We start from the raw sequence: 17709 nt of genomic DNA, 5'->3' as shown, positions 1-17709 counted from the left end.
CTTACAGTAGCTGGTTTAGTTCCAATAATTCTGATCCTAACTCACCTGCCCTAAGCTATTTTTAAAACCAAGGTTTAGGTATCTAAATAGCTTAGACTGTGAACTACCTCACAGAATTTTAGCTCATCTAAAATTAAACATCTAGCCTAAACAAGGCTCCAAGTGACTAAGCAGAAATAAGATCTCAAGGAGGGCATTTATCCTGACTTACACATGGTGTCTAAGATAGGTAAGATCAATCACCCTATGGAAGTGCTATGGTTGAAACTGAGAAAACTAACTTAGGCTAGATATCGAATACATAAAGAGCTGTCACTGAAAGATGAATCTAACTCTTCTGTCCATTCAAAATATTTCACAGTATCTATTACTCAATTTTTATCAGTCTGCCTCCTATTTAGAGATGCACTCATCATGTGTATAGTTGTTCTACATGTACAAGGAGGAAAGTATCTCCAATTATTTTTAGGAAAATCCTCTCACAAAGTATAATCTATGGGAAACTTGATGGAACTGGCATTCATGGCACCTGATTTCATTCCAGGCAGCAGCACAGCCATCCTGTGGCTTTCACGTAAGTCGTTTAATCTATGCTTCTCATCAGTTCCCTGTTTGTAAAGAGGAAGAATGATACTTGCTGATTTCAATGTACTGTTAAGAGGCAAAACCATTAATACTCATGAGGATGTCAAATGCTATGGTAATGAGTGACATAAAATTACACAGAAATCACCAGCCATCAGATGCTAGAAAGCAGCTTCCAGACAAAGCATGTCAGGCATTTATGTGCTACTGTAATAAGGTCCTCAGAAATACATGTCGGTAAATAGTTGCTGGATTCCCCCAGAACTATATATTTCAATGCCCATTTGGAAAAAATCCCCAAAGATTCATAAATACAGTGTACTCTAAAACATTGGTGCTAAGATAGCTAAAGGTATATGAACAAGGTAGCTGAAAAACATTCTGTTTGTTCTCTGAAAACTACATCCCTTTGTGAACCTTCCCCTCAAATTGTGAATTGTCCCAGTCAGCCCAAAACTATACTTTGCAAGGAATAAAATTTGGAGTGGAAAAAGCTCTACTTACAAGCTTTACTTATGGTATTTTGACCATAGAATGAAGTTCTTTTGTATAATCTTTATTAGTAAAGACTTGACAGGGCCTTTAGATTATAAATTACAGTATGACATAGACAGGGAGGCTGGATAATTGTAACCATTTATTCTTTGCTCTCCGCTTTCCAGGTTGGGATGGTTTCCCTTGAGTCTTAGAATGATACTGGGTTTTTAAGCAGTGGAAATTCAATCATTTGATGTTGTAAATCAAGGGTAATATAAATGAAATCTCTGGGTTGACACAGGAATAACAGGTTAATTACAGATTGCAGTCTTTTCAGTTACATTGAGATTCAGATACTAAAACAGAACTGAAATGCACCTGAATGCATGAAACTCCTGCAAAACACACTTCATGAACACAGTGATTCCTGGCCGTGTCAATTAATTTCCAAATTATGATTTAATATCACAGAGTTATACAATGGTTTGTGTTGGAAGGAATCTTAAAGGTCATTTATTCCTATCCCAATTGTGCCACATCATGTATGCCTTGAGCCGTTTTAATTTTGTTTTTACACTTTGGGTATTGTTTTCTTTATTTTCCTTTCCTCCCTGCCCCCTCCCACATCTAAAAGCAGCTGCTCAGTAGCAGCCTTGCAGACAACTTTGGACAATAGTATAACAGTAGATGTAAAGCCCAAATCTCTGAAACGTAATTCAATTACTTGTTTCTTTAACTGCATGTAAGAGTCTCACAGGAAAGCAAATCTACTTTCTGGAGTCAGATTGTTTTTACTGCTCCTATAAATCAAATAACCATCTGTGTGTTTCAAAATTAGATTGTGGAGGCTATTAGTCCATAGTGTAGACTAAGCACTTTATTTATATGCATTATGCACATACAAAAACTTCAAGAATTAGTTCCATAATGTAATTAGGCAACTTACAGTACAAAACCAGTAGTAGTCCTTGGACTAGTAAAAATACTTACAAATGTGTCATCCAAAATACAGATTAAAAAGTGATGAACTGACATGGAGCACCCCTAATTTATTTTTCCTGAGTTTTTGGGCTTCTTCGCTGGCTCCTGATCAAATTGAAAAAGCAAGTTCAGAGGATCAGCTCCTTGTTACCACAGGAGCACCCAAGGAGACAAGAAAGACAACTACCTCTAGAGGGCTGGAATTTGACTGACTGAAGAGTCATGGAAAAGTGGGTACAAACAGTTGTTTGAAGAAAACAACTTAGCAGTAAGAAACCTCTAACTGTATCAGTGCACCACAATTCACAGACAAAACTAAACTGGAGTAGAAATGGGGAGAAAAAAAGAAAGATTGCAGTTAGTGGAATGATATGAAAGCAAGCACAAGGTGATGAATATGAAAATAGAGAATACAGAACAGAGGATACTTGAGCAGGTTGTATTGGAAACCAAACTGAATATACAAGGGGCAATATGATACAATGAAAAAAGGGGAATGAGCACAGTGTATGGGTTAGCACTGTATTTACAAACTACTGGAAGTTTGTGGTCTTCTGGCAGGTATTTGGGGGATCAGCCTGAATAGACTGAATGCCAGAGACAAACATTCAGTTTCTTCTGACTCTGGTGGTGCTCAAAGGCACACTCCTCTTCCTGCTACAAGGAAGAGCCATCAAAGCTGTAATTGATGCAAGAAAATCTGTTTAGCTGAAGCTGTTGCAAACTGTGGAACTGCATTTCAGTGCAGTAGATACTGGCTCCCAATTCTCAGGTCAGAAGAGTGAGCACATACATATAACCTGAAAGCATATCAAAGCTATCCAAGGGATGGAAAAAGTCCTAACTTCCACGTGTACCTGAGATCATGAACACTGGGGTACAAATCTTCACTCTGAAATAAATAAAAACTAGGAGGAAGAGAAATTTGAATTCTATATAAAATGACACTTTTTTTGGTTTTGACAGAAAAAAATCCTTTAAATTGGTTTTGACTAAGTACCTTCTACTTTCTTTCTCTTCATTCTTTATTTCAGCTGTTGAACCAAAAATAAATGACTTTCACTTGCCTACTGTACAGTAAGTTCAAAAAGTGTAAGAATGTAGAGCTATCCTGCTTATGACAAGAACTTAAAGGCTAAAGTTATCATAATCCAGAAGAGATAAAACTGAGGAATTTTCATGAATCCCAATTACCTCTGAGTTAGGGAAGAAGGTGGTTAGGAGACATTCCAGGCAGGTAGAGCATAGGAATGAAAGAGAGGCATATCACTAGTCATATGAAGTTGCAAGACTATAAAGTTTGTTGCGAAGCTCCAGCTATTAAAAAAAACGATGGTGTAAAGAGGTTCAAGAGTTAAATGCAGTAGCTCAGTCTTAGAGAACAAGTGATGAGACTGTGGTGACAAATCCAAAAGGTGAGCCAAATGAGATGAAGACAAAAGAGATATTAGATGGGCAAAACCTGAGAGATGTGTGTAGGTATCACTTACACTGAACAGTAGCTGAAGCCAGGGGACTGGGTGGGAAGCAGCAGAGGTGTGAGAATGACACTTGTCAAGGTAAAGGTTTTGTAATACTAATAGAATAGTTTTGGCTTAGTAATTATGAATGGGAGAAATCATCCAGTGAAAATTTATTTTTTTTCTTTAACAGATTAGAATTACTGAGATGTAGCTTATAGTTCTTCCACGTGTAGTTATCAAAAAATCTTAACCCAGAAATACTTCAGAAGCACTTTGTTGATCATATTTGACAGTTTCCTGTATTAAACTCAGCTGATTAATTAGAATTGTCATATGGCATTACTTTTGCCTGAATGCGTAAATATATATCAATTACTTTAAGACTGACTTTACATAAATATTCAATAGCATGCATTTGAAAAAAGAAAATCCTCTGGCAAGTATTGCAATTAAAAAAAAATCAACCTTGTCATATCCACACATTGTATATAAAATCCTTCCAGACCTCAACTAATGTTAAATGATCTCTAACCATGCTGTGTTCATTTCATACTTGATTTCTGTATCTCCTAAAGTTACAGTTCACTGTGAAAACTAGCACAAGCCCACATCTCCTTTGGGGAGCATAGGGACATGCATCTGCAGATTTTCAAAACAGGGTATTCTAGGGTATTCCTTTGCATAAGTTTTCCCTAATTGACAAGGAAATGTGGGGAAAAAAAACCCCAACCCCCCAAAACAAAACCAAAATCCCACAATAAAATCCCAACCAACCAAACAACCCCCTCCTCCACAAATGGTCCCCGTTCAGGCTTGCTCAGATTCCAGGGATATAAATGTTCACAACAGTTCTAAAAAAAAGTGAGCAGTAATATGAGTTTCAGTAGCAGCTGATAGGAGAGATCTGTTAAAATTGATCGTTCCTCTGTCAAAATATCAAGGAACTGGCCAATACATTCTGCAAAGTTGTCAGAGCAGATGATGTAACAGAGAAGCGCAGCTATACATTACTTAGCAGCTTCCTTTGCTGCCACTAGGAAGTCATCTGCTTCATCTGTGCTGTGACCTGTTGGGGGCACTCAGGTATAGCAGCAGATTGCTCGCTCTTGTGTTATTTGTTTTCCCTCCCAGCCTTCAGATGTAGCTGCTATTTTATTAATGAATTACAATATTCCATTTAAACAATTAAACAAGATTTTTTTTTATCACTTTGGGGAGAGGAGGGAAGTTTCTCATAGAGTCATTAGGGAGACTCCATAACTGTTCACTGCAAGTCATCTTGCTATGCTGGTACATTGTGGTGTTTATGCTTGGAGTGTTTTCTCTGCTTTCTCTGGCATTGGCTTGTAGAATTACCTACCTTCCACTGTATTTGAACAGAGCCCATATTTGGTGCATTTTTAGCATATATTTGTAAGCACCTTGTACTATCACCACTTGTAGAAACATTTACTTGCAGAGACAGGCAGCCTGACAGGGCAAATGGCTACTGCAGGAGACTTTCTTACATTGTGCTATTTTTCAATAGCTCCTCACTTACTAAATCTTTCAATCCGATCCTGGCTGTATCTCAACTATTTAAGAAATGGAAGAGTTAGCCAGGAGATTCGGCTGCACCCATTAAGCTAGAGGAAATAGATGGATTATGAAAAGTGACAGCAAATTGCAAGAGAAAGCTCAGCAGAGCTTTGGGCATTTAGAAAGCTTCAGGCTTAACCCTTCACCTGGGACTCCATGTGAAGGAGACTCTTTTTTGTCTTGTTCAAACCTTTTTGGACTGGGCAAGTCTGTGACAAGGGGGTTCAAAAGAAACCAGACAAAGCTGCTTCTGGAGACTCTTTCTGGGTCAGACTCTCTGGCACCATCTCAAAGAGTCAAGTATCAAGTGAGGCAGCAATCTGTGGCTGTATTTGTGTTGCATTTTCAGTCAATTACTCTGGAAGCTGGTTTTATGTGGTAGGTTAGGTATCCACAATGCATATCATGTACCTGGGAAGCTTGTACTCTTCTATTTCAGCATGCAGACTACGATTGCATCTTTCCATAAAGTCCAAAACTGATTCCCTCTTTAAAAACTATCTTATTGACATTGGCTAAACCTTAAAAGATAGACTTTCCACCTAGAATAAATTTCCCATAATGTATGCTCCTAACGGAACAGAAGACATGGAAATGTTACATGTCCAGGAGACTACCAAGAAGTCTGATTATTTGAACAAGAGTCTGATTATTAAACAACTCATTTAAGAAAATATTAATCATCAACTCTTCACACTCCTATTTCTCAGCATTAGTTTTTCATTAATGCTTACATTTATATAAAGATATTTCAGATAGTCAGGCAGACATATGTTTTCAAGAGGTTTGATCCTGAAAGCCACTCAAAACCTTTCTTTCCTAATGATATCAACAACTGTTACATATGGTAAGTATTTACATTTATATGAGCATTTATATGGTCAGTTTATTTATATTTTTATTTACAGGAAACAAATGCTCAGTGAAGAAAAGAGGGACACCAGGGTTTTTTTTGCCTGAACTCTGAGGAATAAGAGATATGCAACATAGGAATCATGCTGGTGTTGGTGGAGTGGTGGAATGGAAAGAGGCTTGGAATATTTTGTCTTTCACTACTGAGAAGTATAATAGGATCTAAAGTCTGCAAGTGATTTGTAAACAAAGAATAGATGCTTTTCTAGGCAATATACTGCAATTTAAACAAGAATTAATCCAAAAAAGTCATGTAATGTGTATTCTAAAGTAGATCAGAACAGATTATCACAATAGTCCATTCTGCTTTTATAATCTAGCTTTAAATACATAAGCACTTTAAAAATAAATCAAGATTGGATATAAAGCAGGAACATGTCCCTATTTCTCTTTGGCTATTGCTTGGAATGGAAGAAAATATATGATGTTTTATAATACTAAAATTATAAGGAGTCTGAATAAAACAGTCTTATCATTGAATGTGAATTTTTCTATCTAGTAGGCATAACAGAAAAAGAAACATTTTAGATATTTTTAAAAAGCAAATATCTAGCTAAATAAATATAAGAAGTAAATAGATAGTTATATGAATAAGGACTTTGCCTGTAATTCCTTCATTTCTTCATTTAGATGTATTTTTTTTTTCTCTTGGTTTTGCACCAATATATTTCCTGACTACCAAAGTGTGTGCTAACTTCAAACAAAAGCTACTGTGGTCTTCAGGAGACTCATGATAACACTGCTTTTGTAGGGACAGAATCTATTTGCAACAATCCTTATAAAAGTATGGGCTAATGGAATAATTCAAGCCTCATGACAATGATCACTATTTGCAAAGAAAGTCCATCAGTTAAATATTGCTCTGTCAGTGATCATTAGTCAGGCTGAAGTCAACAACTCCATTCTAGGGCTTTTCCAGGGGAGCTGTCAGGTCTCTCTGATTCAGTCCTCTCTCTCATACTTGCAGCTTTTTTGTTTAGCTGTTCCTTACTTTTCCTCCAAATTTCTCCTTCTGTCCAGCTCTTCCTAGACTGCTTAGCTTTACCTCTTCAAACAGCTTAAGTGCAGATCTTCCCTTATTTACCAGTCTCTTCAGCATCTCTATTTGGTCTTTCCCTTCCAGCCCTTGGTCCAGGTTCCTTGTCAGACCCTACTTTTCGACTACAGACCCTACAGTTTCTACTCCCAACCCCTTCCATGAAACACCCCCATATCTTCATTCTACCCAAGCTTCATCTCACTCTACCCTCTTTTTGTCAGGTAGTTATAATCAGTCTCTTGACCCCATCAATCCTGGTCACAATTTAATTTATTTTCTCTTCCTAAGTCCTCAATCTCATAATATTCTTGCTTCCAGTATCTCTTGCTAAGGCAAAGCTGAGTCCCTGAGAAACATGACTTGTGACTTTCTATAAAAGCTGAAGTGGGGGGCTTGTGGAGGAAAATTTGAAGTCTAGAAATTGTAACAGCAGCCACAATTGTAATAAAAAAAGCAAGAGTGACAGGGAAAGGAGAAGCAACAGGATGTTCTTGACTATACAATCTAATTTAAAAATGATGAAACAAGACTTTGAATTAACATCTCAGGAGTTGCTCCTACCTCTGTCACAGCCCTCATACAGCCTTGTGCAAGTCCCTTGGTGCCAGGTTCATTAAAATATGTAGATAGTGTCATGTACAACACACTAATGCTGGGCTTTCAGCCCCTTGGTCCCTAGCATCTGCAGCTCTGTGTCATGCAGTCATGCCACTACCTTAGGAGGGATACTTCAGAGAAAAAGACAACTTGAATTTCAGAAGAATTCAGTGTATGAAAATTCACCTTGTCTCTCAAAATTTAAGGTAATTTCTCAATACCTCTGTATGTTAATTTCATTATTGACAATATAATAACTGACCTTCTTGTGAACGTTGTAAAGCATTCTTCATTTATGCTTTCCTAAGGTCCCTCTACAGAAATAGATTTCTGAGTGCAAAGCACAGCTATAATTATGAGAAACACTCTTTTAAAAGAGAAAAAAGGACACACAAAGGGAGGGATAATATCATGAGTAGCTGTAAGTACCAATCCCGTAGTCAGATTTTTTTCTCTGTCTGCTGCTTTAGAAAGTCTGTTTACTGCTGTAGTCAAAAGCTGAAAAACTGTGGCAGGTAGCAGCTGTACCAATTAATAACCTGTCAAGGCTGACGGATAGAATGAAAAAAACCCCAACTCTCACATATAACTCCTGTGTAGTTTTTTTCCCCACATTTCAGGTCTTTGGGGGTCATGAGATACACTCTGTTTCCCTGGAGAGAGATGAAACTGTCTCATTAGCGTCTATCTTTCATGACATTAAGATGCTGCCTTTGAGATGCTAACTCACCTGTTCTTCTCCCAGAATCCTGAAGTGATGAAGTTCTTTAATCAAGGAATCTGGACAACCAGCTGTTGGAAAGAAACAAAAATAGGTGTTTTAGAGCTTCCTGTCAGTGCAGTTTCAGCATAAGACACATAGATGCAGAGATGATAGAATATACAGATTACCTTAGCTAAAGAAGATTACAAAGATTAGCCATGGCTCTGCAGGCACCAGAATACCGAAAACCATCTATCAAATAATCCTTCCACATTTCTGAGCATGCTACCAAGAACACTTAGAAAGGTTATATTCCAAATATTTTAGCCCTTTCTCCAAAGGACTACAAACAAAAGCAAGATGAAAAGGGCAGCACTGTCTGCCAGATACCGCCAACCCTTCGTATAAGCCAAAAAGCCTGTTAAAAGAGGATCTCACATCAAAACATTGGAGCTGCCCAAAGCTGAATTCTGATTCACACAACAGATTTGGACTCATTTCTAAGAATAATACATGCTTTCCCTGATTCTCTGAAGGATTTAATAGGCCCCACAGATCGCTTTAATTTTAGCTGTCACAAGTATAACCCATTTCACATATATATGGCTGTTACCCCCTGTGTTAAAACACAAACCAGGGCAGAGAGGAGTGATTTACCAGAATTTTGCAATGAGATTAATTTTCAATCACTACAAACTTTCACATCTGTACCAGCCAGTAAGAAAGAATATGTCTTGCTAGCTGCCATGTACTCTAGTGACCTGTTCAGACTGTGGTTACCTTCCTGGCAATGAAGTCCAAGGCTGCTGTATACTACTTTTGTAAATGACTTTTGTACACTACCAGACTAATTCCTGACAAGGGATGAAAGAGCAGACTGTGAGAGCTTTCTGGGCTTTACTCTTTTTACCATAAATTGAAGCATCTCTTTGTGAACAGAGAAAATCTCTTAAAAGGAATTAAGAGCATAGTTCCTCTCAGAAAATGGGAGGAACCATGGTCTTTATCAACCTGGTTTTCTGCTGACGCTACTACAAATAGTTACCTTTCACTCCTAATGACTCCCATTGAAAGAATACCAATCAATTTGGACATAACTATCAGGAAGTCTCCACCAGCACCATGGTTTCACTTAAGGCCAGTGAGACATGGCCTACACTCACACTTTCTGTTGGCATAGCTGTCTTAGGGATGCAGAAGGAAAAGACTAGAAAGCAACATAACTAAAAAGGCAAAAAATGAACAATAGACATACAATACAATTACACTAGTACAAGTCTTGTATTTGCATAATTGTTCCACTTAGGGAACTGATTTAAATGTTACTGAAGTCAACATTTTACTGGTGAATGTTTTATCTTCATTCCGAGGAGGAATAGGTGAAGAACGCATCATCTACACAACTTCATCAGCAAACTCTTACAAAGGCAAGAAAAGGTTTGAAGTTGGCCCAGGTTTAAGTATATAGTAAGAATTGCCTATTAATGAATTGTCTCTTACTAAATATTAGTATTTCTTCCCATTTAATGATACCTATGATATTCTTACAGGCTTTTTTTCACCCACACCTTCCTCATGCACAAGGGTATTCACATATTTGAATGTGTGGTTTAGGTCTAAGTGATTATTTCTTAATCAGATTTTATTCTCCACAACTTCTAGAACCATAACCTGTGTATCACTTTTAAATTTCTTTTCTCATTTTCTCCATGCTGCTTATTCTTTCTCTTTCTCAATGCACTTAATTGTCCTTGCTACTCCTGCCACAGAATCACTGCTACACAGGACTTTCTTGTGTTCTCACTGGGGTTTACATCTCCATCCAACTCTGTCTCACTACTTGACCTGAGCCCTGAGTTGTAGTCCAGAAATGTTGTCTTCTCTGTGTCTCAAATAAAATCTTATTGTATAAAACATGGTTCCTGTCTCTTAGCCTCAAGTTCTTACATAATTAGCAATATATTTTCTTGCATGTGATTTTCCCCGAAAATATCTGCATTGATTGCATACTGCCATAGGAATTTCTAAGTGTAGAGGATAATTATGATTTCATGTAATGCTGCCTGTTAATCTTTGACAGATGTTAGCTTTAGAACACCAAGTAAACGGCATTCTGCCTTTTGGAGTCCTTACAGCTTCTACTTCAGTCAAGTATTTCTTTCTTCCTTCTTATCCTTTTCAATTTATTATTCACTAAACTCCTTAAAATTGGAAGGTTTCCTTTTTCTTCCCTAGCAAGAACTTTTTCGCTCAATTCTCCTTGATTTTTTTTCCCCAGAAATTCATCCTATTCTGCCCTCACACATAAATTATATAATCTCCCCTTTATGAACTCCTTACATGCATCCTCTCTGTCTTCCATCCAAGTTGGGGATGAATGGATTAAGAGCAGCCAGGCCAAGAAGAACTTGGGGATGCTAAGGGTGAGAGGCTGGACATGAGCTAGCAAGGAGAACTTGCAGCTCAGAAACCAAATATGTCCTGAGCTGCATACAAAGCAGTGTGGACAGCAGGGCCATGGAGAGGATTGTGCCCCTCTTCCCTGCTCTGGTGAGATCCCACCTGCAGTGCTGCATCCAGTTCTAGGGTCCCCAGAACATCAGAAGGATGTGGTTGTGTTGGAGTGGGTCCAGAGCAAGGTCACCAAGATCAGAGGGCTGGAGCACCTGCCCTTTTAGGAAAGGTGAGAGAATTGGGATTGTTCAGCCTGGAAAACAGAAGGCTTAGGGGAGATATTATAGCAGGCTTCCAGAACTTGGTGGGGGTTTATAAGAAAGATGGGGACAAACTATTTAGTAGGGTTTATGGTGAAAGGACAAGGGGCAATGGTTTTAAACTGCAGGAGGGTTGATATAGATTAGATATAAGAAATAAGTGTTTTTATGGTAAGGGCGGTGAAACACTGGAATGGGTTGCCCCATTCAAGGTAAGGCTGGACAGGGCTCTTAAAAACCTGACCTAGTTGAAGGCATTGCTGCTTATTGTAGGGGAGCTGGACTACATAACATTTAAATGTCCCTTCTAACCCAAACTATTCTATGATTCTATGAAAAATATGCATGTTTAAGTGTTACTAGTCATCTACTGCTGCATGCTCTTCCAAATGCAATATTTTGTATAGTCTGTTTTTCAGAGACTTGCCCAACCTAGTTTTCAATTTTTCATAGTTCAGATTTTCACTGGATCTTGCTTAGCTGATTATACAACAGATCCTGATGTTACTAGCAAAGAGAGAGAGAGAGAGCTTAAAACCTATGTCACTGTTGGCATGATTCTTTCCAGCAATGAGTTCAGAAATGTCAAATGCATACAATATTGAATTATACTGACACATCTTAACAGTCTGCTGTCTGTAAGAAGTCATCTCAGATTGTCACATTTCAGAAGCAATAATTTCAGGAAAAAAAAGAGAAATATTTTCTTTTTTTCTTTCTAAATATTTCTGGGCATATTTCTAATATTTCCTATTTCTATTTTTAATTTCTTCTTTTCTGTAAGTGGACCTTTGTAAAACATGTTCTAACACTGTAACCTATTTTTACCAAATATCTGTGAGTTTTGAAAAAGTCTTGGATTATGTTAAATTTCTGCACTGTGACTAGAGACAAACGTTATGGCAAATAACCATCCCATAAATAAAACATAAAGAGACTTAAAAAACCCCCTCCCTGCTCAAAATGATTAAGAACTATTTTTTATCTCACCCACAAATTCCTCCATATATCCACCAACATATTAGTGTATATGAAAACACACATGGAACCTTGCTAATTATTAGTAAAGTACATCACCTGATGGGTTCAATGGTAAACTGTACATACCAAACATTTATAGAAAAATGTATTTTCTAAGCCTTTGATGTGAAACTAGCACATGCCAAATGACATAAATAAACCGTGCTTTACAGATTTCCGCTATTTTCTATAGAATGAGTTGAGGATTCGTTTTTATGCCCTCTGTCCTACAGAACCCGTTAATGGTCTCAACAATTACCAAAAATTTTCACTTCCCTCTTCCCAATTATTACTTGAAAAGTACAAGCCTTCATGAAATTTCCACAGACATAAACCAAACAATAGGAATATTAAAAAAATAGTCAATAATAATTACACCTAAGAGTGTTGAAAGGAAACAGTGCAAAAGCATGGACAACTGGCTTCAATCAGAAGCCAAAACTCAGGATTGAGAACACCTGCAGACTGATAAAATGGCAGCTAAATTGCTCATTTGTTGCCTCTTTCAGCTTACATTCAAACCTGTGTGATTCATATGTTCTCAGCTGCAGTGACTGTTACAGGTTCTTGCTAGCTATGATGGCAGAGCAAGATATAAGAAATATAAAACTGATGCAAATATTTAATACTTTTATACTACTTTTAACTCTGTCATAGTTCCACTGACGTTAGAGCAATCAGATACATAAAATTAATTTGATGTCTTAGGAATGAGCCTAAGTCTAAGCAGGAAAATAATGAAGGGATGATGCCCAGTTCAAAGGACCAGCAGCTTTATAAAGTCACAAGTAATTTCTTTGCATCTATTTAAAGTTTTATTACTTAAATTTAAGCTTTTTATTTGCTTCAACACATTCCATCATACACCACTTTACTTGTATTAATAATTTTATTGTTATGTGATTCCCATATTGCTTTATAATTTAATTCCAAGTGCTGTACTTGTGAATGAAAGGTGCATTTAAAGCTACAGAAATGTGTAACTGTAAACCTGCAATTTACATTGCGGTATTCTCTTCATAAACATATTTTTAATCTGTTCATATAAGTACATGTATCTCTAAGAGAAAAATAAAGAAGCAAGATTTAGGAAGGATGGTTTGAGGTCTCCTAACATAAATACACTGATTTCAATTGGTCTGAACACACATTTTCAGCTACACTTGTAATTAAACTATGATTCTAACTACTACAAATTTAATTACTCAAATCTTCACATATTTTTTCTCAGACAGAATTAGCTTTTGCTTTTCATTTTCTTCTTTAAATTATCCCTCTGTATGACTTATGTTCTTCAGAAAGAAGGCAAAGGAAAAATTAAACCAAGCCTTTAACGTTGCATAAAATAGCTGAATGGAAGCAAAATATGGCAGGGGCTACAAATAGAGCCAACTGAGAAGTAAAACGAGTGTCGGCGCCCTGATGGCACCTCCAGCCCTGCCTGTCCCAGCCAGGACCCCACGTCAGCCCCTGCCTCACCCACCTGCAGCCGGGCTGATGTCCAGCTGATGTCCCCACAGCCCTGCCCTGCCCAGCCATGGGGAATGCTGCAGCTCAGAGGTGCTCAGGCCCATCCCCAGGGAGGTGCCCAGTGCCCGCAGCAGGGGCTGTCCCAGCGCTCCTGTCTGCCAGCACCTGGATGGAGGTGCCCTGGCTGAATCACTCAGAGGTCAAAGAAAATCACAAAATGCCTCACTGACCACAGTTACAAGCTAATGTATCTCCACTGCAGGGTTGTGAGCTACATCTTCAACCATAGGTTTGCCATATTATTTCCTGCTTTGCATTTGAGATTTCATCTTTCCCCAAAAAGTATAGTTGTCTGAGATTAATTTCAATACATTTAAGCATCAAAATGTTGGCTATATGAGTCTAATATATTCCTTGCATGCTTCCTTTATAGTTGATAGAAGGAATACATGCTTTCACAGGCTAATTCCCACCATCCAAGACAGGCACAAAAAAAGAGATCCCCTTATTTCCATTAAGTGGAGGAGTTTAAGGCAACTTGGCAAGATTTACAGTAACTTTTAGACTTTTTAAGTTAGAATATTTGAATTTCACTCAACAGCTGCAATTCCAATAATTTCTACATATGCTTAACATTGGAGCATGTAAATTGTAAATTTCCCCCTCACATTTAGCTCCATGCAAGCTAAGCATTTACATTATGAGCACAGTGCAACTTCCATTTCTCTCACTTAGAATTTATGTCTGCATTAACACTTGTTAATTCTGAAAAGTACATCCCTTTCGTGGGCTCTGAACATAACCATGCACGAATATCTCTCAACGTCCTTCAAAGGATATCTTTTCACAGTGCTAATTGCTAAACCGAGCTTGCCACTGGAAAATGTTTTAAATACTTGAGGATAACCACTTCATGCTTAGAAAATTAATGGGTATGTTAGCTTCTTTTTTTCCTGACTTTAGTATAGGTATTAAAAATGTTCTGTATTCAAAAACATAATCCTAAAAATCTGGCAGTGCAGCACTCTAATGGCAGGATTTGTAATACAGCAACAGTTATATATATATACAGGGAAGTGCAAGCTGGCCTGCCATGCATGCACAGGAAGGAAAGGTGGCTAGGGAATCCTGCAGCTCAGAGGTGCTTGTTACAGCAGTGTGCATCCAGAGCACAGCCAACCTCAGCTACAGTGGGACAGTGACTGGGACTCCTGGTGTGAGTACAAGTTACTCAGCACAGCACAGAGCTCACTGTTGAGTGAGCAGCAATGGCAGGAAGAGCACAGCCCTGCACTGAGTATAACCACAACGGGAGTGGAAACAGCAGTAAGAAAGCTGGGCTCAGACTAGACTTTCACACAAAACTTAACAGGTTTGGAGTCCCATAACTAGTGCGCATTAATTCGTTACGTCACTTTCCCAGTCTCCTCCAAATTGTTCAGCTAACTGGAATATTGCTGTAAACCCCACATCTTTCTGCTCTCTGCATCTCCTCCAGGGATAAGCAACCCTGTGCTGGTGACAGTGTGGCCATTCCTATGGGAACTGACCATGATTTCAAAGTATGGAGTGAGTTCACTGTGCTTGTGTTAATTAAATGTTTAGATGTTACAAGTGACCTTTTCTCATTTTTGATGTTATGTGAATGTGAACAAAGACAAAACTAAGGAGAGTGTCTGGAATGCATAAATATTTGACTGAAAAGAGAAAAAGATATGATGAATATCAAGTAGGTAATTTACAGAATATAAGCATATAAGGCTATATTTGGAATACTACTTGTGCATTATGAAAAGATGTTGAACTATTTTCTCACAGATCCTACAGAAGGGATATACTTACTATATCTTACTATAGCCATTTTCACTATTTTTCTTACAACACTCATGAGCAATACTTTGGTAAATAGTAAATTATTGAGGTTTTTTCCTTGCTGCCCACACAATTTCATAATGTAGACAAACTGAGAACTTCATTCATTTGTATATATACACTTATATTTACATACCTCTTCCTTTGTATAAAAAGATTTAATTTTTTAAAAAAGAAAGGTCATAAAACAGTCCTGTGAATAACTTGTCATCTCAAGTCCCATGCCTTACATCTGCAAATCTGAAAATACAGAGGATTCACAGGGGCACACAGCCTCAGCCGGAACATCAATTATTACTGACCACCATTAATCATAAAATCACATGTCAGACTCAGAACCCTCTCATGAAATCCATCAGACGTATGTTTGAAAATTGGGGGACAACCCTTTAGCACCCAAATTTCTTGTATTGGCCACCTTACAACTGGTGTAAAAAAATACCTATCCAGCAAAATCAAATAAAGTAAGCTAAAAAATTACATGGGATTCTTTACTTGTACTCATGCCATTTTAATAATCAACAGTTTGCAGATTATATTTTTCTGTACAATGATCTAGATGAGTAGATGTACAAATATATGCTCAAAACGAGACACATTAGAGTGCTTCGATATTATAGATTGGTTTTGGGAAAAAAAAATTTAAAAAGCGTATTTCAAAAGCAAGTATTATTGAATTCTGTCTTTTCAAAGTCAGCAGTCATGTATTTAGACTGTAAAGCTCAGCTCTGCACTTGGGCAATGCTGAACCAGAGAAGATGACAAGCAATGCTCATGTGTGGTTTCTGTACCCAGAGGTTTCTGACCCTGGTAAGGTCATGGTGAAAATCTTCACATGGTGAAGATCTTTCTTCTAAGTCTTTAAAAACCTCTCTAAAACTACAAATGGGGGAGCAGTTCTTCAGCTCAAGCAAACTATCACAGCAGTCCAAAGACACAGAGCATATTTTTTACTCTTATGAAGTGTTTGTAAAAGAATTCTGCAAATGGACTGCATCAGAGTTGGGAAAGGATCACATAAAGTGATTGTAGCAAATTCTGCAGGTCTGGCTTTCTCACATTGCACACAACTCTGGCTTTCACTGTGCTGTTACTCACTGCTATTTTAATGATGCTTTAAAGCCAAATGACTAGAAGTAATGAACCACATTAGCCATTTTCTGCTAAGGTCTTTCTTTTAATCTTTGCTACAAAAAAAAAAAAACAACAAAACAAAAAAAAAAAAAAAAAACCAAAAACAAGACAAAAAAAAACCAAACAAACAACAAAAAAAGCAGGAATATTGACCTGCCATTTCAGTTTAGAACCTACTTCCTTGCTTCCTTTTCACACATTTAAAGCAACATTTAAACCACACTTGAACAAGTAATGTTTAGTTGCATCAGCATTCAAACCCTGAATTGCACTGAGTTCTGCAATGCCAGCAAGCCCCTGCTTGTTATTTTGGGGAGTTTTTTGTATATTCTGCACTGCTATGTGACAAACTGCGGAAAGAGTCTTTCCGAGGGGGGAAATTTTCTAGATAATATTCAGTATTGCCCAAGAGACTGACACTTCAGGGCAACCATGCAATAGTGCAAACACATTTGATGGATAGTCTGTACCATCTGCTTGCTCAATATTCCAGTTTAAATTATAGGTGTAAATTCACCCACACAATTCTCAGTAAAGTCAGTGAATACCAAACTCATGTAACACAACAAATTCCATGCTGTCTATCGGTAATGAGAAATTGAGCTATGGCCTTTACTGCTCACATACAGAAGCTCCAGAAGCAAAAAATAAAAAAGGAAACTCCCTTCTTCCCATGCAAGTGGGAAGATTTGATTATTGCCAAATGAAATTTTACAGAAAACCCATTTTCTTAATGCTTACTCATTAACAGAAGTAATTTCTACAGTTTCTTTACATCAAAGAGGCTAAGTCTAGGCTCCTACCATAACCAGGTGATTTTAATTTTTTTTAAGTTGAGATATAAGAGCACTATTAAACTTCTTTTGGAAGACTCACACTTTCTACCATAAAAAACGTGGAAGTGAAAATCTCATTGAAGGGGTCTGGCCTGAAAGGAGCTCTTCACTCTCAGTTTGCTAGGTTTTTAGCTCTATCAGCTCAATTCATGAAAGGTTTTCTCATCTTTTATTCAAAAAGTAGTTGAAATCTCTAAAGAAAACTCTGTTCTCTCAAATTCCCGCCTTCATGCTGGCATTGGCCTTTGATGATGATCAGTACTTTTGAGAAGGGAAGTGAGAGGTCAGGAGCTTTCAGCATGTGGTGGAGACTTTATGAGAGAGGAGA

At 37.6% G+C, this 17709-nt stretch overlaps 1 protein-coding gene across 2 annotated transcripts in view; it reads right to left on the bottom strand.

Annotated features, from left to right (window-relative positions):
- PRKN (parkin RBR E3 ubiquitin protein ligase) overlaps positions 1-17709 on the bottom strand; it is a 670711-nt gene that overhangs the window by 113833 nt on the left and 539169 nt on the right. For both annotated transcript variants that reach the window (XM_053937694.1, XM_053937695.1), the window contains exon 8: positions 8363-8424. In XM_053937694.1, the coding sequence (XP_053793669.1) occupies positions 8363-8424 (62 nt within the window). The remainder of the gene's footprint in view (positions 1-8362; positions 8425-17709) is intronic.

This window comes from Vidua chalybeata, chromosome 3 (genome assembly GCF_026979565.1).
Source record: "Vidua chalybeata isolate OUT-0048 chromosome 3, bVidCha1 merged haplotype, whole genome shotgun sequence".
Lineage (NCBI taxonomy): Eukaryota > Metazoa > Chordata > Aves > Passeriformes > Viduidae > Vidua > Vidua chalybeata.
This window is presented reverse-complemented; position numbering and strand designations above follow the sequence as displayed.